The sequence below is a fragment of the Botryllus schlosseri genome, chromosome 3 (assembly GCF_051294905.1).
Source record: "Botryllus schlosseri isolate E-star chromosome 3, Bs_hap1, whole genome shotgun sequence".
NCBI classification, from domain to species: Eukaryota; Metazoa; Chordata; class Ascidiacea; order Stolidobranchia; family Styelidae; genus Botryllus; species Botryllus schlosseri.
In genome coordinates, this window is record NC_137238.1 from 36,654,698 (window position 1) to 36,680,196 (window position 25,499).

At 38.7% G+C, this 25,499-nt stretch overlaps 3 protein-coding genes across 3 annotated transcripts; 1 reads left to right on the forward strand and 2 right to left on the reverse strand.

The window, feature by feature from the left end:
- Nucleotides 1-330: 330 nt before the first annotated feature.
- LOC145435228 (FGFR1 oncogene partner 2 homolog) lies at nt 331-9,174 on the reverse strand. The gene is made up of 5 exons (XM_080312567.1): nt 9,017-9,174; nt 4,585-4,726; nt 3,367-3,511; nt 2,119-2,191; nt 331-939 (listed from the first exon to the last, which is right to left on the reverse strand). Exons 1-5 carry the CDS (start codon nt 9,074-9,076, stop codon nt 715-717), a joined length of 645 nt encoding a protein of 214 aa, XP_080168693.1. The 5' UTR covers nt 9,077-9,174; the 3' UTR covers nt 331-714.
- An 868-nt stretch (nt 9,175-10,042) lies between these two features.
- On the forward strand, nt 10,043-21,481 carry LOC145436466 (uncharacterized). The gene is made up of 10 exons (XM_080313817.1): nt 10,043-10,211; nt 10,553-10,659; nt 11,081-11,187; nt 12,211-12,309; nt 14,283-14,446; nt 15,831-15,950; nt 17,042-17,161; nt 18,510-18,637; nt 19,166-19,358; nt 20,080-21,481. Exons 1-10 carry the CDS (start codon nt 10,137-10,139, stop codon nt 20,188-20,190), a joined length of 1,224 nt encoding a protein of 407 aa, XP_080169943.1. The 5' UTR covers nt 10,043-10,136; the 3' UTR covers nt 20,191-21,481.
- Nucleotides 21,482-23,100: 1,619 nt separating this feature from the next.
- Nucleotides 23,101-25,409, reverse strand: LOC145436467 (uncharacterized). Its single transcript, XM_080313818.1, has 2 exons — nt 24,968-25,409; nt 23,101-24,362 (listed from the first exon to the last, which is right to left on the reverse strand). Exons 1-2 carry the CDS (start codon nt 25,026-25,028, stop codon nt 23,971-23,973), a joined length of 453 nt encoding a protein of 150 aa, XP_080169944.1. The 5' UTR covers nt 25,029-25,409; the 3' UTR covers nt 23,101-23,970.
- Between the last annotated feature and the right edge of the window lie 90 nt (nt 25,410-25,499).

A 25,499-nucleotide genomic window follows, 5' to 3' on the forward strand; every position in this document is an offset into this window, starting at 1 on the left:
TGATATACAATGTTCTTTCCCATTCTCTAATAGTTGCTGACGATTACCCCTGACGAGTGTCAGCCGAAAATATTCGGGTTCATTTCAATAGCAATATATTATTCAATTGTTATGAACCTCCAAGTAATGCGATTGTTCATATAGAAAATTCAGAAATCTCAACTGTTTGCTGACGATTATCCCTGACGAGTGTCAGCTAAAATATTCGGGTTTATTTCAATAGCAATATATTATTCAATTGTTATGAACCTCCAAGTAATGCGATTGTTCATATAGAAAATTCAGAAATCTCAACTGTTTGCTGACGATTATCCCTGACGAGTGTCAGCTAAAATATTCGGGTTTATTTCAATAGCAATATATCATTCAATTGAACCTTGAAGTTATACGATTATTGATATACAAAGTTCAGAAATTATCCAGTAGTTGCTGACGATTACCCCTAACATATGACAGCCAAAAATATTCGGGTTGATTTCAATATCAATATATGCAATAATATATCGCTCTCGGATATCATCAAATTCTAATTCCATTCGGCTACACCAACGCCCCTCTGTACCGCCCAAAAGTACCAACAAGTGTGATACTGGGAGGCAGTCGGTTTTACAGCTAGAAGTCCCTCAAAACCGGATTGATCAGAAATCGAAACACTATTCAAAGTGTCTAAAAGTGCACGATATGAATATTAACGCGTAATACAGTGAGCGGATTTCAAGATTCCGCATCTCCATCATCATCGTTCGGTTTTGGCGAGTCAATCTCGTTTTTATATGAGTCCCGGACCAGCTTGGCCCCTTGCTGGCTCGAAGATATCATCAGCAATTCGCGGAGAATCTCGTTTTCCGTTTTGAGACGGGACAGTTCTTGGAAATCGTGGCAATAAGCTTCGTCGTCGATGTCGGCGGCTTGACGCATCACGGCGGCCATCTCTCTGATCTGGATGAACAAACAAAATTGGAGTTTATCATACGAAAATGGACAATACTCATTCTCAGACTTATACAGCTATATAATTCTAGCTGATCATTACAGACTAATTCGAGCAAAATTCCAGTAATCTAATTCTAATATAATTTGTGAAATGTTGATGCGCTCTAATTTTATTTCTAATATAATGCAAGGTTTTTTTGAAAGTGCAGGGGTTCTCAAACTGGGTCCCGCGAGACCAGAATTCTGATACCAATTTGGAAAACTGAGTAGCTGTAATTCTAATTCTAACCCTAATTTAAAAATAAACTGCGTAGCTATCATTATAATGCCAATATAATTTAGATTAATACAGTGTAGTCATAATTCTAATTATAACCTAATTTGAAAATAAACTGCGTAGCTATCATTATAACGCCAATATAATTTAGAAAATACAGTGTAGTCATAATTCTAATTCTAACCTAATTTTTAACCTGCATACCTACAGGCTAATTCTGATGCCAATGTAGTCTGGAAAAACTGTGCAGTTATATTTCTGATTCTAGCCTAATTTGGGAAAAAAACATGTAGCTATAATTCTAATGCCAATCTAATTTGGAAAATAGTTTAGTCATAATTCCAATTCAAACCTAATTTGAAAATGAACTGCGTAGCTATCATTATAATGCCAATATAATTTGGATTAATACAGTGTAGTCATAATTCTAATTCTAACCTAATTTAAAAAAACAACCTGCATAGCTATAGGCCAATTCCGATGCCAATATAGTCTGGAAAAACTTTGCAGTCATATTTCTAATTCTAGCCTAATTTGGTAAAAAATACTGTGTAGCTATAATTCTGGTGCCAATTCAATTTGGAAAAACTGCGTCGTAATATTTTCTAACACCAATCTGGAACATCAATTTGGAAATAGTTTAGTCATAATTCTAATTCTAACTTAATTTGACAATAAACTGCGTAGCTATCATTATAATGCCAATATAATTTAGTAAATACATTGCTGTCATAATTCTAATTCTAACTTAATTTGAAAAAAACCTGTGGCTAATCTAGCCTGGAAAAACTGTGTAGTCATCATTCTAATTCTAGCCTAATTTTTTTTAAAATGCATAGCTATAATTCTGGTGCCAATCTAGTATGACAAAAACGAAAATTTTCTAGTGGTCCATCTCCGATTCCTACCTTTTCCATGAGTTCACGATTTTCTTCCTGATAATGCCTCTCCACGCCGTATTCACTTCCTGGGATCTGAAACCTGTAATGACCCCAAAGATGTTTCAGTACGATTCGCCACCAAAAGCAGATCCGCAGTTGGTTGTAACGGCTATCGGTTTAGGATCACGAAAAATAGAAATGTCTTTACATTATAGGACTACAATATCAGATTAAATTATATATTCATATTGAAATAAACCAGAATATTTTCGGCCGACACTGTTGATATACAATGTTCTTTCCAATGACAATTACCCCGAACGAGTTGGGTTTATTAAAATAGGAATGTTTTGTCAAAATTTAATTTGCAATCTGCATTTCGTTTGTACCGTAGATTTTGCACTGTCGGTGAACTTATCATTTGGTATTTTACAGCTTGTAGCCTACTTTATAGGCCTACCGTTGTAGACGGCCCACTGTCTGCTCATTGTGAATCATAAACATTCAAATGAAACAAATAGGTTGACATGGTGTTATGCTCAACGTACCGCAATATCCTAACTGAAGCAAGACTACGTGGGCATTGCATGGTTCTTATATCAAGAAGCGCATGATGAAAAATTGTGATGTAGACACCATTGTCAGAATGAAGCAACACGGTTTGTCACCAGCAGTGTACGCACAACTTGAGTGTTGTCAGCCAACAACTGCTGCTGTTGAACGTTGTTCCTCCATTCTTGGCAAGCCACTTAGTAAGGACGGACACTTTCTATCCGAGAATGTAGGAAAGTATCTTTCGTTGTACTACAACAAATTTTAATTATTTCTACCATACTACGTGATGTAACTACTAGAATTCTTCATAGGGCCAGATTTCGTTAAAATAAAGTTTTTTCGTGAGAAAAATTGTCAGTTTTTGAGTCAAAAAAGTTTGTTCAGGCCGAACTACTTCGTAACGACAGACAGTTCCAACCAGAAATGATGATAAGTAGTAAAATTCTAACATTATGTGGGAAAACACCTAATTTGCATACGTTAGGTCAAAATTAAGTTTATTGAGGTCAAAAATTGTCAAAATTATGATTTTTAGGTGGAAATCTTCCGTTTTACGTCAAAAAAAATGACCCTAATTATCTTATATCGAAGTTCTGTACCTCTATGAAGCTCTTAAAATACTGGGAATATTAATAAGAAGCTAGCAATTAATAACAACTACGTGTTTAAGCGACTTTTAGTTGATAAAATGGACTGTTTAATATTATTAATTTATCTTACTCTTGGTGCTTGGTGAACTTCATCATCTGCTGCCTGTATTTTGTCATAATCAGCTCCAAAGCGTTCTGATGATCGGTGAGGCTCTGTCTCAGTTCTTCGTTCTCTTGTTGCAACGATCTTATCGCACAGTTTTCGCGCTGTATACCTTGGCAAGGAAATTTGAACGCGTATCAGTTTCCACGGAAATGTATAACATAAGGTGATGAAAATATTTTGACAAATTAAGACTTGCTGAACTTATCAGGCTTGTGCAAACAACTGTATTTTCAAAACTAGCACCTAGAACTAGAACTACTAACTTCAAATCTTGCACCTAGAATTTAGAACTAGGAATGTTCACTTTTCAAAACTCAAAACCAGAACCAGGGTTGCAATGACTCAAGTCACGATTTTCTGATGACTCGACTTGACTCGAGTCAAATTTTCATGATACGGAAATGACTTGACACGAGTCAATCTCTGTATTGACTCGACTCATTGCGCATGACTCGAACCAAGTCATATGACTCGACACTCAGACGGCCAAGACCGACATTTCATTGTAATTTTGAAGAATAGTAAAGTAACCACCCTATCGGGATTTTGTCTATTGGTACTGGTACTTGAAAATGCGACCAGAATCTCCTAAAAGTGAGGAAAATTGATATATTATAAATGCGAGCCATTTGATATCACTACAGAGTTATAAAAAGTGGGTTCAGCAAGACTTTGACCATTCAAAAAAATGACGTGGACTCGGAATCCATAATACCATGACTCGGAAGTCGGACTCGAACCTCTGCTCGATGACTTGGACTTGACTCGTTGGCGAATTGAAAATGACTCGACTTGACTCGAGTCAAAACTATAAAAGTGAGATTGACTTGTGACTCGGAGCCTTGTGACTTGACTACAACCCTGACCAGAACTAGTACTAACGACTAGGGCTGTGCACAACGTTTTGAGTACTTAAATATACTCTTCTCGCCGAAAAATAGTTAATCTATCAACAAAAATTATAGTTTCGACAGGATTTACCACCGTGGAATCCATGATTTGCGTTAGAATCAATCGAATATAACTCATTAAGACGCCATAACAGTATGAATGATGTGGAAATTTCACATACATGTAGCTTACCTTTCATGCGACCACAATGAAAATAATTCCAGTCTCGTTAATGATGAATTGGCAGTTTTTGGAAATATAATTATTGCAATATTCAATAATGGAACTTACCGAGAACAAGAGTAGATCTGGCCCGGTGCCCTGCCACTTTGTTCAATTCGATGAGATTCTCCTGGTACGTGTTGCGGGCCTCCATCTCTGTTTTCATAGCGCTGGCTTGTTCCGCAATGGATTCGGCAGCCGAATCCTGTTCCTGAGTAAAATAGGAAGAAGAATATTGTGAATATCATAATTGTTACTGTACGGAAACGTTACAGAAACAACAGTTGATGACAGACTTGTACAATCCAATGGATTTTAGAAATGTGTAACCAGAACTAGACCTACTCACTTTTCAAAGCTCACAGCTAGAACTAGAGCAATTCACTTTTCAAAAGTCGCAAGTTGAACCGGGGCTAGAACTAATTACTTTTCAAAACTCGCAAGTAGAACCAGAACTAGAACTATACTCGCTACAGCTACTTACATTTCCACATTACTCGCAACTAGAACTAACAACCTTTAAAAGATTCAGTTCAGAAACATCTCATTACGGTAACTGTTATTTTACGGGAATCAGAATCAGACGGGCTTTCCATATGATCATCAGTACAAGTTTGAAATGGGAGGGGTCTTCAACCCCCAAAACCCACCCCCTAGCCACGTCTACGCCATTTTTAGTGGTGATGACTCTGAGTTAGCAATGGCTGGAACCAGGGCTTTGGAGCCGGAGCCGGAGCCCCGGAGCCGTGCATTTTTGCCGGAGCTGGAGCCGGAGCTCGACATAAAATTCAGCCGGAGCCGGAGCTGGAGCTGGAGCCAGTTATTTGAGGGTTAGCTCCGGCTCCGACGTATTTCATAAGATTATTATATTTTATATATGCAACAACCATATCTGCTGAGTTCAGATAATTCAACAGCAGGCCTTCACGAAATTAAGAATCTTTTCCTCATTGGCGCTACCTTTTCCGACTAACCATGCTCCTAGGGATTTAACGTGGGGGCAGTCACATGTTCAATGTTCAATTTTCATACATGAGTGCCGAACACCGGTATGCAAAATATGCCTGTGAATATTGTGGGTATTCGGCATACCCGCAATTTCATCTTCAGCACAACCTTGTTGGCCAATTGTACGGTTCGAAAATAATGATCACTATGTATTATGCGAAATGGGAGAAAGGATAAAAACCTGACGAGCACGAGCCGAGAAATTCCATCTCATCGTTGCTATGAATCGGATCTGAACATACTCGTTCTTTCATGATCGTTCTTTAATCAGGCCGCGAAATTGGACAGTGTTATTGTGTGTGCAATTATGCATGCGAATTGGAATTCAATACTGCGCAGGATCGTCATTCACTTCAGTGAGGATTTTCGAGCGTAAAGGGGATGGCAGAAGAGTAGCCCAAAACGCCGTTACACTCAGCAAACAATTGTCGCGGTGCGAGCTACTCAATGCGATGAAAGGACCCCATGGTGTTTTATGTTGGAGACTAATTACTGATTTGATACGAGATTTCCAATTTGTAATCATCTGTTTCGTAAATTCATCCTGGATGTCTGCTTGATACTTTAGTATTCCTGGTTTATCGCGCACTGTGACTTGTACATGTCATTGTGCATACTGCATAGTTTAATTCGTTGTGGGCATTTTCCAAATGTGCATGGCGCAGTGTTTAATTCGATTCGTATAAGCGGGAAAATATTATATTCCGATAAGCGTGATCGACACCGGATGGACTGGTAACGAGTGCACCAATCACGAACGTCAAACCATTGGCCATTTGAACAATTTGGTACAAATCGAATTTCTATTGATGAGGTCGTGATATCCGCCCATATTGCTCTTACTTCAGTTACAGTTGAATAATAATCGCACATTTAAAGATTGAATTGAGCTGTATGGCTTAATGTTAACGAGCGCAGTGCCAGTGTTAAAACGCCGCAACTGAATTTTAATGCTGTACACAGCAATGGCATAGAGTAGAGTGCGTTCTAGTGCAAATATGATGTTATCGACAATTGACAAGTATTCTTTATGACATCACAAGATGGCACGGCGGCACCTATGTGTTGGTCGCTGCATCCGATGTTACTGGCGCTAACACTCTTGATTACTATAGATAACTAACCTACGGAGACCAGGGGGGGGCAACCTTTTCGGCTAAAGGGCCACATGAAATCGACAAACGAGTGTGCTGCCCACTAGCCGCGTCAGGCGCGTAAAATTTCAAAGTATATATTATTATTACTTGGTATATTGCGGGTCGACTGTATACCGCTTGCTGGGTTCAGTTTGCAAGGACAGGACTATTCGACATCTATGGACATATCGATATCAAAGATTTCCGCTAATATACGACAATGACTTTTTTGCCTATATTTTATCGTCAACAATCTTTCTGCGAGCGCAAACGCGAACAGACTTTTCCTCGTAATTGCGAATATAGTTAGACTAAGTATGCTAAATCGGGCGTTTTTTCATTTTCTAGAGGGGGTAGGATCCAAAGAAAGAAATCGCGTGACAAATAAAAACGCGAAGCGTGAAGAAAAATTTTACTACTCTTTTAGTTTATTGTAATGTACGACAATTTACTAAAAATGTGACTGGACCATGGATCTGCCAATGCGTCGCAACTGATATTTTAGTCATCAACATCCCAAGTGTCGCGGCCAGACAAATCATATTTTTGGTTGGCCTTGCAAGTTGACAATCTGAGCAATTCAATTTCGATAATATAATAGAATTTCGATAATATAATGGGAAGTTAGCTCGCGGGCTACTCAAAACCTAGCGGGCCACATATGGCTCGGAGGCCGCGGGTTATCCACCCCTGAAATAGACAGACACCTTCGATAGTTTTCAGAGCCGGAGCCGGAGCAGTGGTAATAATGCGGCTCCGGAGCTATTGTATGGTAAAAGAAAGCGCCGGAGCTGGAGCAATGCAAATTTACGGCTGCTCCAAAGCCCTGGCTGCAACTGCAAGAACATCACACAACACAACAGAACATTGGTATCGAGATTTACGCCAAACGTCTTCCAGTTGTATGGTAGCTAAATTATTTTTTAAGGTTGCCAGTGAACCCGTCCCTCGGTGAACCCGTCCCATGAACCCGTCCCTCGGTGAACCCGTCCCTCGGTGAACCCGGCCCTCGATGAACTCGGCCCTCGGGAAATTTTGAAATTAAGTGTATTAACAAGTATTAATATGAATTATTAAACTAATAATGTTATTATCAACTGATTTGTCGATCTTGTAAGGAGGTCAGGGAATGCGTGGATCACGCAGTCACGGAGTGATCAGATCACGTGATCACGATTGCGTGGTCGGCTCATTGTTGAATTGACTTGGCGAGGGGCGGACGTGCGACGTTCGACATCCTCGTATCTGTTCATGACATCGCATTCGGTCTTATCGCATTGTATATTGTGTGTGACTTGTTCAGATGAAAAATATATCCCAACGATTGTTATTGCTCACATATCAACCACGCGTGGTCTGCTCGTTATTGCAACTGTAGGTTGAGGTGGGGTGTTGGGGTTGGGTAGGGTAGGGGGGGGGACATTAGGGTTCGGGGAGTGGGACATTGGGTTCGGGTAGGATACTAGGGTTGGCGGAGGGGGGATATTAGGGTTTGTGGAGGTGGGATATTAGGGTTAGGATATTAGGGTTGCCGGAGGTGGGATATTAGGGTTGGGGGATATTAGGGTTGGGGTATGATATTAGGGTTGCCGTAGGTGGGATATTAGGATTGGGGAGGGGGGATATTAGGGTTGGGGGGGGGGGAGGGATATTAAGGTTGGGGTAGGATATTAGGGTTAGGGTTAGGATATTAGGGTTAGGGTTAGGATATTAGGGTTGCCGGAGGTGGGATATTAGGGTTAGGATATTAGGCTTGCCGGAGGTGGTATATTAGAGTTGGGGGAGGGGGGATATTAGGGTTCGGGGAGGAGGGATATTAAGGTTGGGGTAGGATATTAGGGTTAGGGTTAGGATATTAAGGTTGCCGGAGGTGGGATATTAGGGTTGGGGAGGGGGGGGGGGGGGATATTAGGGTTAATCGAGGGCCGGGTTCACCGAGGGACGGGTTCACTGGTAATCTTTTTTAATATGCACCTATAGAACTATAGAGCTACTCCAAAACTACAACTGATCAAAAGACAGTACTTGGTTAACAGCCAACAACTATGGATTGAACAAGTCTGGTAATCTAATTACTGATATACGCCTATAGTTAATATAGTCTCTCAACTTACAGTGCCTCAGTCAGAACTGTTACAAACTCTGGTCTTTGTAATAGTTAAACTTTCCGGTTAACACATTTACTCACTAACCTATTTCGGTAAGAGATAACTCGTGATTATGCATGAGAGCATGAGTAATATCTGCATAGGTCAAAATAGATGTACAACAAACAAACAAGCCTTACGCTAGCGTTAACAGAGTTATTCCTTAACGCTGAACCCTAAGTAATGGAATAATTGAACGCACGAACATACCTTCAACCTATTCACCAAATACTTGGCGTCCGCAAGCAGGGATTCGACACTGATATTCATCTTTCCCGAGTTTCAAACACGAAATCTAGTACAAATAAATCCTGAAACAGCTTCCTGGGGAGGGGAAGTCCGTCCAAAGTGGATCGGTATTTCATTTATCGACGAGAACTACGTAAAAAGGGAAACCCGACAGGCGCAACGGAAGAAGCGATCGTGAGAGAGATAATCTTTATTGCCTGTATCTGTTTCGGTCTATTAGTATTCTCATCATTTCAAAACACCGCAAGACTAGGCCCAAGACCACGATACAATGAAAATATAGGAAAAGATCGAAGCGACTTGAGTAGTCTTTGAAATCAGACACCCAGAGGGGGCTATGCGATGTGAAGAAGAGACATTCACACTGGAAGGAAATAAATGAGGTATAAGATAAAACGAACACTAATGGAAATGAAAGACATCCGACGTTGATAGGTCAGATGGACGTCTGGTAATCTTGAGGGCTGGCTGGTGCAAACCCTGGGGTCTGGGGCTCTAGGGTTACCATACGTCCTCCTTTAAAATTTTGAAAGTGTCCTAGGAGGACGCCAAAATGTCCTCTTTTTTAAAATTTTGGTTAAATGTATGTTACAGTCCGGCGGGTCGTAGTAGCATAGCCTTTTGTAAAGGCTATGGTAGTAGTGAGCGTCGGTGCCATCCAAGCAGGCAGCACGGGTTGGATTCCCGCCGTTGGAGGTTATTCGGGGCTCCTATGCTGTAAATTGCTATGGTCTGACGTCTGAGTCTGTTTTTCTGCTCAGTGGTTTCGAGTCATTTATGACTTGGTTCGAGTCATGCGCAGAATGTATTTTCCGTATTTTGATAAAATGACTCGAGTCAAGTCGAGTCTTCAAAAAACCGTGAGTCGAGTCATTACTCATTACAGCCCTGATGAAAACCAAATACTGACCCTGGTCATTCAGGCGATTCCAGTAAACACCACGGACCAGCAATTTTATGATTGACAGGCGTAACTCGCGATGGTACGGTAGTAAATCGAATGCTTGCTATTGCTTATGCTTACGTTCATTGCAATCTGCTACATTTGAAGCAAATCGCTGTTAACTTATGATATTAAGAGATGGCGAAGGACTCCTTGGAAATAAAGTCGGAAGAGAAAAAATGCGCTAAGAAAAAGATGATCATTCCAACGAAGGTAATGTAAAATCTGCATGAAGTGATGGCAGATGTATTTAGAAAATCATTGCTTCCCGTGTCTGTGTAGCCTAAGAAGGTTAGCTTCCTAAGGCAAGGAATTGTAATAACAGCAACCGTGTGGTATATCGGCGAGTCTGGGCATTTCCAACAGTCTGAGGATTGGTGTGGACTGTGGACCAGACTCAGACAACCAGATAATTGTAGTTTGGTCTAATTAGGGCGAAATGGCGGTAATTTAATCCCAATATCCGTGAAATATATGTGCCCTCTTTGGTTACGCATGTCGGGTTTTGAAACTTCATGTCACTACGGTATTCTGTCTCCAATTTTATTTTACAGCTGGTCATCCGGCGTTTACCACCGTATCTTACTCGAGATGAACTTCTAAATATGATCGATCCGCTTCCTCCGCACGATTCGTTTCGATATGTTTCGGGCGATAGAACGTAAGTGCTGACATTGTATGTATTTTTCTTGAAGTATTGGTTTTCAACAATCAATTAACTACTGTCTTTTGTGCAGTTCCAGTTCTAGTTGAGTATTTCAAAAAGTGCAAATTTTGAAGAACGAGCAGTTCTGGTTGTAGTTGCAGTTGCTAGTTTTGAAAATTGGCTAGCTCTAATTGGTATTAGCAGCCTGGTTTTTAAAATTGAGTACTGGTAGTTCTAGTTGGGTATTTCGATAATCGAGTAATTTCTTGTTGTAGTTGCCTATTTTCAAAAGTGAATAGTTCTAGCTCTAGTAGCGTATTTTGAAGATTGAGTCATTCCAGTTCTAGCTCTAGTTCTAGTTGCGACTTTTGAAAACCCAGTAGAATTACGCGTCTGGCCACATGCCAGGCCTCATATTTTATATTCAACACCGCAGGCTGGCTCCCGATAACTTCTGTCGCGCGTACATCAACCTCCTGTCTCCTGACGACTTGATCGCCTTCAGAGATCGCATTGACGGAATGGAGTTCACAGATCAAGCTGGTAGCCTACGAAGCCATTTTATATAACACTGGTTTATATAATGTGTATAGCATATAAATGTGGTATTGAAAATAATAAATAGGGCAATTTTTTTACCTAAAAAATGGAAGATTTCGACTTAAAAATCTAAATTTTGTCATTTTTTGACTTTAATAAACTCAGTTTCAATAGATTTTTACCTCATGTACGCAAATTAGGTGTTTTTCCACATAATGTTAGAATTGTACTACTTATCTTCTGCTCTGGTTCGAACGGTCTGTCCTTGCGAAGCAGTTTGGCCTGGTAAAAACTTTTCTGCCTCAAAAACTAACAAGTTTTTACAATGAAAAGAAATTCATTTTAACGAAATCTGGCCCTATGAAGAATTACAGTAGTTACATTACGGTAGAAATAATTGAAAATTTTTATAGAACAACGAAAGATACTTTCCTACATTCTCGGGTAAAAAGTGTCTGTCCTTACTAAGTAGCTTGCCATGAATGGAGAAAGAACGTTCAACAGTATCAGTTGTTGGCTGACAACACTGGCGACAACCGTGTTGCTTCATTCCGACAATGTTGTCTACATCACAATTTTTCATCATGCGCTTCTTGATATAAAAACCAATGCCCACGCAGTCTTGCTCCAGTTGGGATATTGCGGTACGTTGAGCATAACACCATGTCAACCTATTTGTTTCATTTGAATGTTTATGATTCACAATGGGTCGTCTACAACGGTAGGCCTATAAAGTAGGCTACAAGCTGTAACATGTCGAATGATAAGTTCACCGACAGTGCAAAATCTACGATACAAACGAAATGCAGGTTGCAAAAAAAGAATGACTTTGTCGACAATTTTGATATTTTTTTACCTAACGCTACAATTTTGACAAAATTTTGACTTTTTTTGACATGTCAAAAAAAAAATCGCTTTAGTAATAACATAGTTGATAGTATCGCTCTGTAGTACTCGTGAGTACTGAATTTGTCTGAATTTGTCTATGAACGTTTTACATGAAACGTACAATTCCTACCATTACAGGTAACTGCCAGCCCTGCGTTTTGGAGTACGCGCCTTTTCAGAAAAATCCAAAAAAGAACAAGAAGAAGGAGGATTCCAAAGCGGGGACCATTGTTGACGGTGAGAATTTGTTTTCACGAAAAAGTATTTGGGAATATTCCAGAAATATCAGAAATACTTGCCTCCGTGAACTTCTTCGGGTGTTTATTGAAAATCTTTGAAAAGTTTGAAAATCTTGAATTTATTATTAAAAAATCAGAAAATATATTATCAAATTTAACTGCCGAACCCATCAACTTGTTAAGTTGTCTAAAAGAACGGCGCTCACCAATTTTCGCTCACTTCCAACCCGTAGAAAGCGGAGTTATTGCTGTTGAGAATTTTGGATTCGCTAAATTAGCCTGGACGGTGGGTAATCCCAGAAAATGAATGAAAAACTCACGTAACTTTGCTTCTACGGGTTGGAATTGTGTCAAATTTGTTTTGCATCGTTTTTGTAGACAACTCGGCAATTTCGTGGGGTTGACAGTCAATTTTAAAATTTATTTGAAATTTTTTTATAAGTTGAATTTTTCAATTTTTTTTCAGACAGCCTTACAATTTACAATCAGTGAATCCCCAGAATCCGAAAAATAGGTATTTTTAAACAAGCCTAGCGCAATTACTCAAGTAGAAATAACTCAAAAAACCTGTTGGAGTACTCCAAATAACGAAAGGTACTTGTATTGACCTAGGGCCGATTCTGGTTGTCATAAAATCCAATTCGATGACACCCAAAATATTGTGGAATTTTTTATTGTGGAGTTGGACCCCTCACAAAAATTTAGCTATTCCAAATCAGATTAGAATCACTGAATTGCAAGAACCTGGCAATTAATTGAATTTTGTAGATATTAATTCAGGATTAATAATGAAGCATAGGAACATTTCACAGATTAGATTAGAATTTTAATTACATAATTCGCGAATGCTCGGAAATTGAATGAAGTTTGTTCGCAACAAATCAATACTTTATTCTCATGAGCAAGAGAATGGTAAATATCTGTACAGCAGATTTGGCTCGTTTTGCGCTATGCATTTCTCCTGCAGCATTTTCAGGATAACCAGAAATTAAATCAGAATTAAAATTGAAGCATGGAAACATTTCACGTGTCAGATTAGAATTATATTACTGGCATCTAGCTTAAATTGATCTCATTAGTAGGGCAATTTTTTTACATGTCAAAAAAAGTGAAAATTTTGTCAAAATTGGTGGGTTAGGTCGAAGAATGTCAAAATTGTTTACAAAGTCAGAATTTTTTGCAACCTGCATTTTGTTTGTATCTTAGATTTTGCACTGTCGGTGAACTTATCATTTGGCATTTTACAGCTTGTAGCCTACTTTATAGGCCCAACGTTGGATACGGCCCATTGTCTGCTCATTGTGAATCATAAGCAGTCAAATGAAACAAATAGGTTGATATGGTGTTATGCTCAACGTACCGCAATATCCTAACTGAAGCAAGGCTGCGTGGGCATTGCATGGTTCTTATATCAAGAAGCGCATGATGAAAAATTGTGATGTAGCCAACGTCAGAATGAAGCAACACGGTTTGTCACCAGCAGTGTACGCACAACTTGAGTGTTGTCAGCCAACAACTGCTGCTGTTGAACGTTCTTTCTCCATTCTTAGCAAGTTACTTAGTAAGGACAGATACTTTGTACCCGAGAATATAGGAAAGTAATACGTGATGGTGTTGTAACTACTGGAATTCTTCATAGGGCCAGATTACTTTAAAATAAAGTTGTTTTCACATCAAAATTCGTCAGTTTTTGAGTCGCGAAAGTTTTTTCAGGCCAAACTACTTTGTTAGGACAGACTGTTCTAGCCAGACATGAAGATAAGTAGTACAATTCTAACATTATGTGGGAAAACACCTAATTTGGATATGTTAGGTCCAAATTTTGTCGAAATTAAGGTTTTTATGGTCAAAAAAATATCAAAATTTTGATTTTTTTGTTCTTGAATAAAAAAAAATCGCCCTACTTATTGGACAACTCGAATTATCTAGTTCGTCAAAATTTGGGTAACCGCTGACCGAATGTACATTTAGATCCGGACTACAAGGCCTTCTTGGAATCGTTGGAGGCGGAGGAGGAGAAAACGGTTTTGGACCTGGAAAAGTACCTGGAAGAGCTGGAAAATCGGGACCAGAAAAAGAAAATCGTCGAGACGCCGCTCACCGCGTTTTTGAAGCAGAAAAGAGAGGAGAAAAAGGTGAATTTATAACCGTCCAGTTCAAGTCCATCTCACTTTTGTAGTTTTGGCTCGAGTCAAGTCGAGTCATTTGCAATTCACCACCGAGTCAAGTCCAAGTCAGTACGTGGAGGGCCGAGTCAAATTGATAATGTTTTGACTCGAGTCCAAGTCATTATGTTTACCGTTGTTCAGTAGGGTTGATTAAAAATAACTTTTTTTCGGGATTCCAGCCATTCACTGATTAAATTGCCGGGTTACCCTAAAAAACATTGCACACCAAATTTGGTTTAATTCTATCAAGTATAAATTTGAAATTTTTTTGTCAAACCCATTAAATTGCCGAGTTGTCTTCAAAAACGATGCAAAACAAATTTTACTCAATTCCAACCGAGAATTATCAACGAAAAACTCAAATAACTCCGCTTCTACTAGTTGGAATTGGGTCAAATTTGTTTCGCATCGTTTTTGAAGAAAACTCGACAATTTCATGAAGCTGACAGAAAAATTTGAAATTTAATTTTCAAATTTTTCCTGTTAAATTCAAAATTTTAATTGGCTCTGCGGCGGCTTATACTTGTTAGAATTGAACCAAATTTTGCGTGCAGCGTGTTTAGGGTAACCTGACAATTTAATCAGTGATTGGCTGGAATTCGGGGAAAGAAGTTATTTTTGAACAGCCCTACTGTTCAGTTTTCATCTCAACCCGGTACAACCCACTTTTTTCAGCTCTGTTCGAGTGATATAGAATGGCTCGCATTCATAATCTCGTCATTTTCCTCAGTCATAACGTTTTTTTTGGCCCTGTTTACCAAGTACCAGGACTGATAGACGAAATACTAATCATGTGGTGTAGTGGTGACTTTACTATTCATGTTACAATGAAATGTCTGTCTTGGCCGCCCTAGTCTGGAGTCATGTGACTTGGTTCGATTCACTACACAAATTGACTCGAGTCTAGTCATTTTACACAGAAAAAATTACTCGAGTCACCAAATAATCGCGAGTCGAGTCATTACAACCCCGGTATTTGCCATTGTGGAAGGCTATAAAGTTTGATTGGTCATACCGCAGCACACAAAACATGCATGGCAAAGCAATGCACATGATTGCCTTGTCACATAGTGCAACGAAATGAGTATGGTAAAAAAAATTCCAACTGGTTTTTAATACAATGTGGAACTTGGTCAACTAGATAATTCAAATTGTCTAATTAGACTAAATTAAAGTGGAATGTCAGTAATCTAATTCTAATGTAATTTGGCAACACTCGTATAGTCGTATAGTCATAATTCTGGTTCTAGTATTATTTGGGGAAAATGTATACTGTACAGGCAGTACAGCTATCATTTTAATTCTACTCCAATTCAGAAAAGCCGAAAATTTTCTGGTTATCCAATTTTAGCGTTTGAGAGACGAACGCAGGCGTGCCGAACAGGAGAGAAGGAAAAAGGAAGAGAGAAGGAGACGCGACTTGGAGAGAAAAAAGAAATTGGAAACCGACAAAACGAAAAAACGAAAAGAGGTTGGCTTTTAGGGTCTCGCGTTTTTTAGGTAAACAGGGGGCTGTTTGATCATAATCGTACAAATATGGTAGGGTTATTCAAAATTATTGTTTTTGTTCAAATTTTACTGGCCATTCGATAAAACCGATTTAGGCCCAATTCCAACCTATAGAAGCATTGTTATATGAGAGAAAAGTCCAGGATTTAATTGATTAATATAAATAAATATAAATTTTTTAAAAAATTTTACTGGATACCCCATGAAACTGTTAGGCTGTCTGAAAAAACTACGCAAGCCAAACTTGGCTCAATTCCAACGTGTCGAAGAGAAGTTATTGGAGTAGAAATTTTTTGATTGTAAACCATAGTATTTACGGTGGGTAGATCTGCAATTGATAATAATTGAAGAATTTGTCACCGTAAATCAGGGCTGTAACCAAGTCACGAGACTCCGAGTCACAAGTCAAACTCACTCTTATAGTTTTGACTCGAGTCAAGTCATCGAGCAGAGGGTCGAGTCCGAGTCATTGTGTTGATGGGTCAGTTTCCGGTTAAATTCTTGTTAAACCCACTTTTTATAACTCTGGTGATATCGAATGGTTCGTATTTAAAATATACTAATTTTCCTCACTTTTCACAGATTCTGGTTGCATTTTCAAGTACCAGTACCGATACACGAAATCCCAATAGTGTGGTTACATTGCTATTCTTCGGAATTACAATGAAATGTCTGTCTTGGCCGTCTGAGTTTCGAGTCATGTGACTTGGTTCGAGTCGTGCGCAATGACTCGAGTACAAGTCGAGTCAATACACGGGTTGACTGAGTCGAGCCATTTGCGTATTTCGAGGAAATGTCTCGAGTCAAGTCGAGTCGTCAGAAAATCGTGACTCGAGTCGAGTCATTACAACCCTGCCGTAAATACTATTTTTTTTTGTTCCAAAATTTTCTATTCCAATATCTTTGCTTCTGCGTGTTGGAATTGAGGCAAATTTGGGGTGCGGTGTTTATTTTAGCCAACCTAACAATTTTGTCGATTAGCCGGTGAAATTTCAGGCAAAAAGTCATTTTTGAGGAACCCTCCGTGACTCGTCCATTTTTTTCCGATGGTAGGATGACAAGAAATTTTCTTCCAAGAAAGAGGACGACAAAAAAGAATCCGAGAACAAAGACGACGCGGACTGGAAATCCAAGGAAATCCACGGTAAAGGAGACGGAAAATATTCGTCAAAGGTGAAAAAAACATTTTTTTCACAAAAAAATGTCAACGGCAGTCACACTGGCGTTTTTTTTCTTCATAAATAGCTCAATTTTAGGAAACAAAGGAATCTTTGTACCAGAGAAACGCTACTTAAGTAGAAGGTGAAGTGTTTAGTGCAAACGAGCCAAGCTTGCCGCACAGACATTTGCTATTATCATGCTTATCAGAACGAACCCTGATATTTATATCAACTGGACTTCATTCAATTTCCAAGTTTTCGCAAATTCAGTCATTCAAATTTCATTTGGAAAAAACGATAGGCAAAGATCCTAATTCTATTCTACTTTGGAAAACACTGTGCAGCTAAAATTCCAATTATAACCCGATTTGGAAAACGCTGTGTAGTTGTAATTCTAATTGTAGTCTAATTTGGAAAAACAACCTGTTTCGCTAAAAATTCCAATTTTAATCAAATTTGGAAATCACTGTGTATTGTGTAGTTATAATTTTAGTTCTAACCTAATTTGGAAAAGAGCTGTGTAGCTACAATTCTAATTCTAATCTGATTTGGAGAAAAAAGACTCTAGGCTGTAATTCTAATTCTAGTCTAATTTAGAAAACCCTGGGTAGTTATAATTCTAGTTCTAGCGTTTGGAAAAAAACTGTGTGGCTATAATTTTAATTCTAGTTTAATTTAGAAAACCCTGGGTAGTTATAATTCTAGTTCTAGTGTTTGGAAAAAAAACTGCGTAGCTACAATTCTAATTCGAGATCTAATTTAGAAATACCTGGTAGTTATATTTCTAATTCTGGTGTAATTTGGAAAAGACAGTGTAGGTATAATTCTAATTGTAGGTCTAATTTAGAAATTCCTGGTAGTTATATTTCTAATTCTGGTGTAATTTGGAAAAGACAGTGTAGGTATAACTCTAATTGTAGGTCTAATTTAGAAATACCTGGTAGTTATATTTCTAATTCTGGTGTAATTTGGAAAAGACAGTGTAGGTATCATTCTAATTTTAGGTCTAATTTAGAAATACCTGGTAGTTATATTTCTAATTCTGGTGTAATTTGGAAAAGACAGTGTAGGTATAATTCTAATTTTAGGTCTAATTTAGAAATACCTTGTAGTTATATTTCTAATTCTCGTGTAATTTGGAAAAGACAGTGTAGGTATAATTCTAATTGTAGGTCTAATTTAGAAATACCTTGTAGTTATATTTCTAATTCTGGTGTAATTTGGAAAATACAGTGTAGGTATAGTTCTAATTCTAATCTAATTTCGGAAGGCTGAAAGTTTTCAGGTTGTCCAAGCCTGCTAACAACGCCGATAACTATATTTCCTAATGAATTGATAACCGAAAAACTGCTGATTTTCAGCCCGGAAAGTTTGAGTCGAAAGGCCCGCGTTTAAGCGACACCAAGCCAAAAAAATCAGACCCTCCCCGAAGGGGCCCGATAGGGGCAAAGCCCCGCGACCCCTATCCCGAACAGGACGATAAAGAAAAGTGAGTTATAGTATATATATATTTGCTGTTAAGTGTGTGTAATTATGGTTAAGTGCAATGGTACGAATACTTGCATCTGAATTAAGTATTAATTCTAATAATCGGAGTCAGGAGATCATTTTTCCGAGTACGGAAACAATATGCTTCCAGGGTTGTAATGACTCGGTCGTAATTTTTCATGGACTCAACTTTACTGGGGTCATTTTCTCAAAATACGGAAATGACTCGACTCGAGTCAGTCTGTGTATTGACTCGACTTGGACTCGAGGCATTGCGCATGACTCGAACCAAAGGCCCGGACTCATAATAAACTCATTTTCTCATTGTAAACATGTTTGTTCAAACAGATAAAAGACAGATTCTGGGCCTATTTTTCAATTACCGGTATCGAATTTGAAAATGTCATATAGAATGCGTCAAGTCATACGCAATGACTCAAGAGCAAGTCGAGTCATTACAAACCTTTAACTTTCGACTCGGAACCCTGCGACTTGGTTACAACCCTGGTCTGATCTGTTTCATTTACAGACACCACGAACGCCCGTACAGCGCAAAAGACGACCGCAGCGGCCACGCGCCCCGGGGCGGCGCCAGATCGCGCGGGGGCTACCGGGGCTCGCGGGATTTTGTGTCCCGCAAGTGGGACAAGGGGGAGGACTCTCGCGCGCGAGCGGAGAAGAGCGAGGATGAGCCGAAAAAGAGTGACAAGCCCAGGTCAAAGGTCAGACAACGTTGCTTACTTTTTGTGTGACAAAGTGCTTGTGCATGTTGTCTTCTTGCTCACAGAATGGAAAACTTGGTAATTCTGGTTGTGTAATTTGACTAATTAGAGCAGTGGTTCTCAAACTGGGGGTGTGAAAGCATCTGAAGAGCGGGGGGGGGGGGGGTGCAAAGCTGCGGTCAAATGAAAATTTTTGTGTTTACCTTCAATTCACAGTTATTACTCTGTCTGCAGATTCAGTAATTCTATTTCTAACCAAATTTGGAGAAACCCGTGCTGCTTAATTCTAATTCTAGTCTAATTTGAAAAAAAACGAGTAGTTATAATTCCAATTTTTGTCTACTTTAGAAAAACCCGAGTCGGTACATTTCTAATTCTAGTCTAATTTGAAAAAATCGAGTAGTTATAATTCCAATTTTAGTCCAATTTAGAAAAACCTGGATAGTCATAATTCTTATTCTAGTCCGATTTGAAAAGCACCGTGTAGCCTAGTTGTAATTCTACTCTAATTTGGAAAAAAGACGGTATCTATAATTCTAATCTAATTTGGAATAAACTGTGTCGCTATCATTCATATTCCAGTCAAAAAAATACCAAATCAAAACTGGCATTATATTCTATTCGGTCGCATAAAAAATTCGGGCTCATTTCAATATGAATATACTATTCAATTATATGTTGAAGTTCTGTACCTCCAAGAAGCTCATCATTCTACATTTAGAGGCCAGACCGGGAAATATATCGCCCTGGCAGTGGACGTGGTGCCACGCGCGCCTCGAGCCATAAATACAGCGAACAACGTAACGCACCAAAGCAAGATGGGGAAAAGTAATACCGGTACGGTATAAAGACACGGGAATGGGAGATTCAAGTCCAAATGTGAAAAATTCCAGAGTAGAGCCTGGCTGATATCTGATTTTTGAGTCGATACTGATAAAACAGATTGAAATGACTCAACTCGAGTCGAAAATTTTGGTTGACTCGAGTCTTTTTCACAAAAATGATAATGACTCGACTTGAGTCAACTTTTGTGTTGACTCGACCAAGTCACGTGACTCGAGACATTCGATATGGTTTATTCAAGTCTCGTATATCAAGAACGACAATTGAAAAATAGTCCCAGAAACTGTATTTTGTCGGTTTGAATACGCGTTTTTTTGACATGAATGAGTATGTTTTACAGTGGTTTAACCAAGTCGATCTCACTTTTGACTCGAGTCAAGTCGAGTCGTTTTTAATTCACCACCGAGTCAAGTCCGTGTCATGGTATTATGACTCGAGTCCAAGTCATTGTGTTGACTGCTCAGTTTCGGGTTAAAGTCTCGTTAAACTCACTTTTTATAACTCTGTTTGGTGATATCGAATGGTTCGCATTTATAATATACTGATTTTCCTCACTTTTAGTAGTTTTTGGTCGCATTTTCAAGTACCAGCAGCAATTGACGAAATCTCAATAGTGTGGTTACTTTACTATTCTTCGAAATTACAATGAAATGTCGGTCTTGACCGTCTGAGTCTCAAGTCATGTGACTTGGTTCGAGTCATGCGCGATGACTCCAAGTCCAAGATGAGTCCAAGTCGAGTCGATACACAGATTGACTCGAGTCGAGTCATTTCCGTATTGTGAGAAAATGACTCGAGTCAGGTCGATTCATCAAGACTCGAGTCATTACAACCCTGATATTATAAATCGAGGCATTCGATATAACGGAAGAGTTATGGCAACTAGCCTAGGACCCATTTCCAAAATTTCAGACCATATATTTAAACAGCTCTACAGTCTACAGCCATTGTTAGGGTTGGACAATTGGCATTGAAATATACTGGTAAAGCTGCATCTGGACGCATGTAAGGTGCAAGAAATAGATCAATATTCCCAGTGTACCAGTCTAAGATATAGTTCTATGGCTCCCTACAACAATGCTGTGGCGTTACGAAAATGGCCGATAGTTTTACGTCCAATGGTCGATTCCGATATTTGTGTTGAAGTGTGATATCCACTCGATATTATCGGCGGATACTCTTGGAAGAGGAATGTTCGCCAACGTATTTTATGTTGTTTCGAATTTTGAAAATATACCAAGGCATTTTGTTGAAGGAATATAATAAAAGCCAGCGTGAAATTGCAGTGTGCTTGTGGGTGGGGAATGGATTGAGTTGTTCAGTGAGGGAGTACCTACTTTTCCGAGTGCTTCAAGTATGTTATCCTACTCGCACTGATTTATCAAGTGGTTACGATTTGAGAATACTTCTACTTGACAGTTTTTACGATTATTGTCAAAAACGAAAGAAGAGATAGTGACGCTTTTCACATTGAAGCAGTTTTTAGTTAAAACTATGCCAAGGATACTTGCTTGTAAATCGCTATACTGCTTGAGTGAAAATTTACGGCCTTCTACTCGAGTACAGGCGTGACTACTTGGACCACCTCTTGAAATGGATGAAAAGTTATAGGGTTCGGCGGTCCCTGGGGTTGGGACATCTTTTTAACAGTCGGTCATAATATCCGAGCCTGGTGTAAATGACCATCGCTGTCGACAAGCGCCATGAATACCAATAAACAAAGCGCAGGGTTCGAAAAAAAATGTAATTCAATTCAGTACTTTTCGGATGCCTTAAATTGCCCTTCTCAAGATTTTCATTCAACAAAACGTGTTCTAATCGAGAGTGCCTGCTTCGGCGTTGTAAGATACTTCATGGATTCTTAGATTCAAAAGGTATATTATATCAATGGTATATGATATATAATTTTGCTGTGTTGACGTTAAAAAAGTTATTCTACTCCCGAAATACCCGCTTTTACCCTAGATGAGGACGTTATACATGGCATATGACATGACCAAATAAGGAAATATCATCTTTGATCTTTCTCTTCGACTTTCTTCCCTTCTATGCACTCTGTTCCAACGCTTGACAGACCGACAGACCATAAAATCATCAGCTAACAGCTACGCACATTCACCAGAGTGTTATTCAGAGATATATTCTGACCGGTGCAATGTTCGGTATCAGTCACAAGCTGAAGCTAGCAATTATGACATTTAAATTCGTAATATAATATAGATTATTGCCGTTGCTGAAACTTGGAAGATTCGTCAGAAGTTTAAACTCATTCTTGGTTGAAGAAATGTTATTTTTCTAAGGCGGTTTCGCGCCCCCTCAGGTGCTTTCACGCCCCCAGTTTGAGAACCCCTGCATTGGACAGAAACTTCTACCTTTTTGGGAGTAATCAAGTAGATTTTGCCAGAATTAGACCCTTTCTTCTTCAAAGTTTACTGGATATTTTAGCAAAATGCCGGAAACCTAATACAAGCTCATTTGTGAAATGTTTCTATGCTCCAATCCTAATTAAAATCTCAAATCTGCTTTTCCTGAAAATGATACCGGAGAACTGTATCGCGCAAATCGAGCTAATATTGTTGCCATTCTCGTGCTTATAACAATGACCTTTGGTTTAACATCAACTAAAACTTGATTCAATTTCGAAGATTTGGCAAATTCAGTTACTCTAATTCTTATTTGGCAAAAGCTGTGCAGCTATAATTCTAATTCTGATCTAATTTGGAAAAAGCTGCGTAGCTATAATTCTAATTCTGATCTAATTTGGAAAAAACTGCGCAGCTAAAATTCAATTTCTAATGCAATTTGGAAAAGCTGAAAATGTTCTAGCTATATATTAAGCTCCCTAACCATTGCGAATAAATTCTGCCACACAAAAAGAACATTGAACATTTCGACAACATTTGGCGTTAGAAACTTTATATTGACGAATTTCGTCGCATGACGAAATGTATGTAAAGAAACTTGTGTGCAACACATTGAAGTTTAGCAGCATTTAAAGAAAACACCGAGACCATGGTCAATCTCGAATGAAATTGTCGAGTAAAAATAGTTTTACAACGAAGTGATGAAATACACACGCATAGAAATAAAATAGAATACAAAATAAGCGGCGATGTTGTAGTTGGACGCCAAATATCGCTGTAGGCTGAATTAACTAAAAGTAAGGAAACTGCAAAAGTTTAAAAATAGTCCTAGATTCAGACTCGGACAACCAGATAATTTGGGTTGTCTAATATTAGACTCATTAGAGTGAAATGCCAGTATTCAAATTATGATCTAATTTGTGAAATGTTTCATTACCTTAGTTTCTAGTTTCCTAACTATAGCTATAATACCAATTTTAATCTAATCTGGAAATAACCACGTAGACAGTAGATATCATTCTAATTCTACTAACTGAAGAAAAAAATTTTAGCTGTTATTCTATTTCTAATTTGATATGAAAAAATGTAGCTATAATTCTTATTCTAGGCTAATTTGGAAACAAACTGTACAGCTACAATTTTAAGCTAATTTGGAAATAATTGTGTAGCTATAATTTTAATACCACTACAATTTGGAAAAAACCTTTGTAGCTGTAATTCGAACTTGGAAAAGCGGAAAATATTACAGTCGTCCGAGTCTGAAAGCAATTGTCCGGATTATCCGGTGTCTGAATTGAGCAGAGTCTGCAGTAAGCTATTACAAATTACTGCAAAAAATAGGCCAAGGCCTGATCGGCAGAATAATTAGTTGGAGGAGACAGTGGCCCGCAGATTTCTTCAGACCTCTAGGCGTTGTTTTTGTTCTGTGAAAAGATTGTCGGATTTTTATTGTACAAGCTATAAAGTTTTCTCAATGGCGTTTTGGACGTGCTCATATGCCTGTCTTTCGCATATTGCAGTATAAGTTCCAACCTTTCGTTGGCCGGGAAGCAATTTTTCAATTTCAGGTTCAAGTACGCTTTGTGTCGGTTCAAGAAACGTTCTAGTTTCGATCTTCTGTCCTTTATTTTCTGAAAGCATTTGGTCTTGGCCAGAAAAACTTCCATGTCTCGTTCGGTAAATTGACTGAATTCTTCCAGCCCCTTCTCCTCGCAATACACGAGCAACGCTTTGGCGATTTTGTCCTCTCGTCCACGGAGCGGTGGCCTAATGCCCAAACTTAATTCCTCTATTTTTCCTGAAATACATCATTCAATAATTAAAGATGTTTCGCGGGTCGTAACCAAGTCACAAGGTTCCGAGGCTTTGACTCGAATCAATTCGAGTCATTTTAAATTCAACACCCAGTCAAGTCCAAGTCCAAGTCAATGAGTAGAGGGCTGAGTCCGAGTCTAGTTCACTATTCAGTTTTGAGTTCAATCCGGTTCAACCCACTTTTTTTCAACTCTGCGCGAGTGATATAGAATGGCTCGCATTCATAATATCGTCATTTTCCTTATTCTTAACAGTTTCTGGCTCTATTTTCTAAGTATAAGGGGTGATAGACGGTATATGGTCTATCTATGGTCAATAATATGGTGAATTTTACAGTTTCAATGAAATGTCTGTCTTGGCCGTCCTACAGTCTCGAGTCATACGACTTGGTTTGAGTCATGAACGACCCGAGTACAACTAGAGTTGATACAGATTGACTGTAGAGTCGAGTGATTTTACGCATTTAAAGATGGCTCGAGTCAAGTCGACTCACCAAAGAGTCATCACAACCCTGATAAAATCGGACAGGCTCTATATATAACGAACAAGAAATCAATACAGTATAAATATAAGAAAATGTCATATTACCTTCAGACGTTTGCGTCGATTTGTCAAATTTCTTTCTTCTAGCAGCCGAACGCGTTTCCATGATACTGGTGGGCCAAAGCAGTCTCCGTCGGTAATCAAATACAAGTAATGTAGATTGCTACTCGAATAGAATCAGCGTTTTGCAAGTAAGTTTAAAAGTAAGTATTCTGATCTAGTTTTGTCTGAAAAAAGAACATTCGTGTTTAAGAAAGGGACGAAAGTAGTCACCATCGTTACTCACGTAGAAGTACTGTCGTAAATTTCAAATCAAATACACGGGTAGCGATTGAAAACTCAGGAAAAAAGTAATCATTCTATGTCTAGCCTAAAACACGGGAAACTGTTTAGTAGTAACAGTCTAAAATTGTAACCATATCTGGAAGTTGGTGCGAGTCTTCAAAATCCACCTGAAATGCTTTGATAAGTGGCTAGTTTTTTTTCAAATTAAAATTAGAATTAGAATTAGCGAAAACTTTGACATTGATTCACGTTCCGTTAACAAATCATCGTTCATTATTAACACCATGCTTGA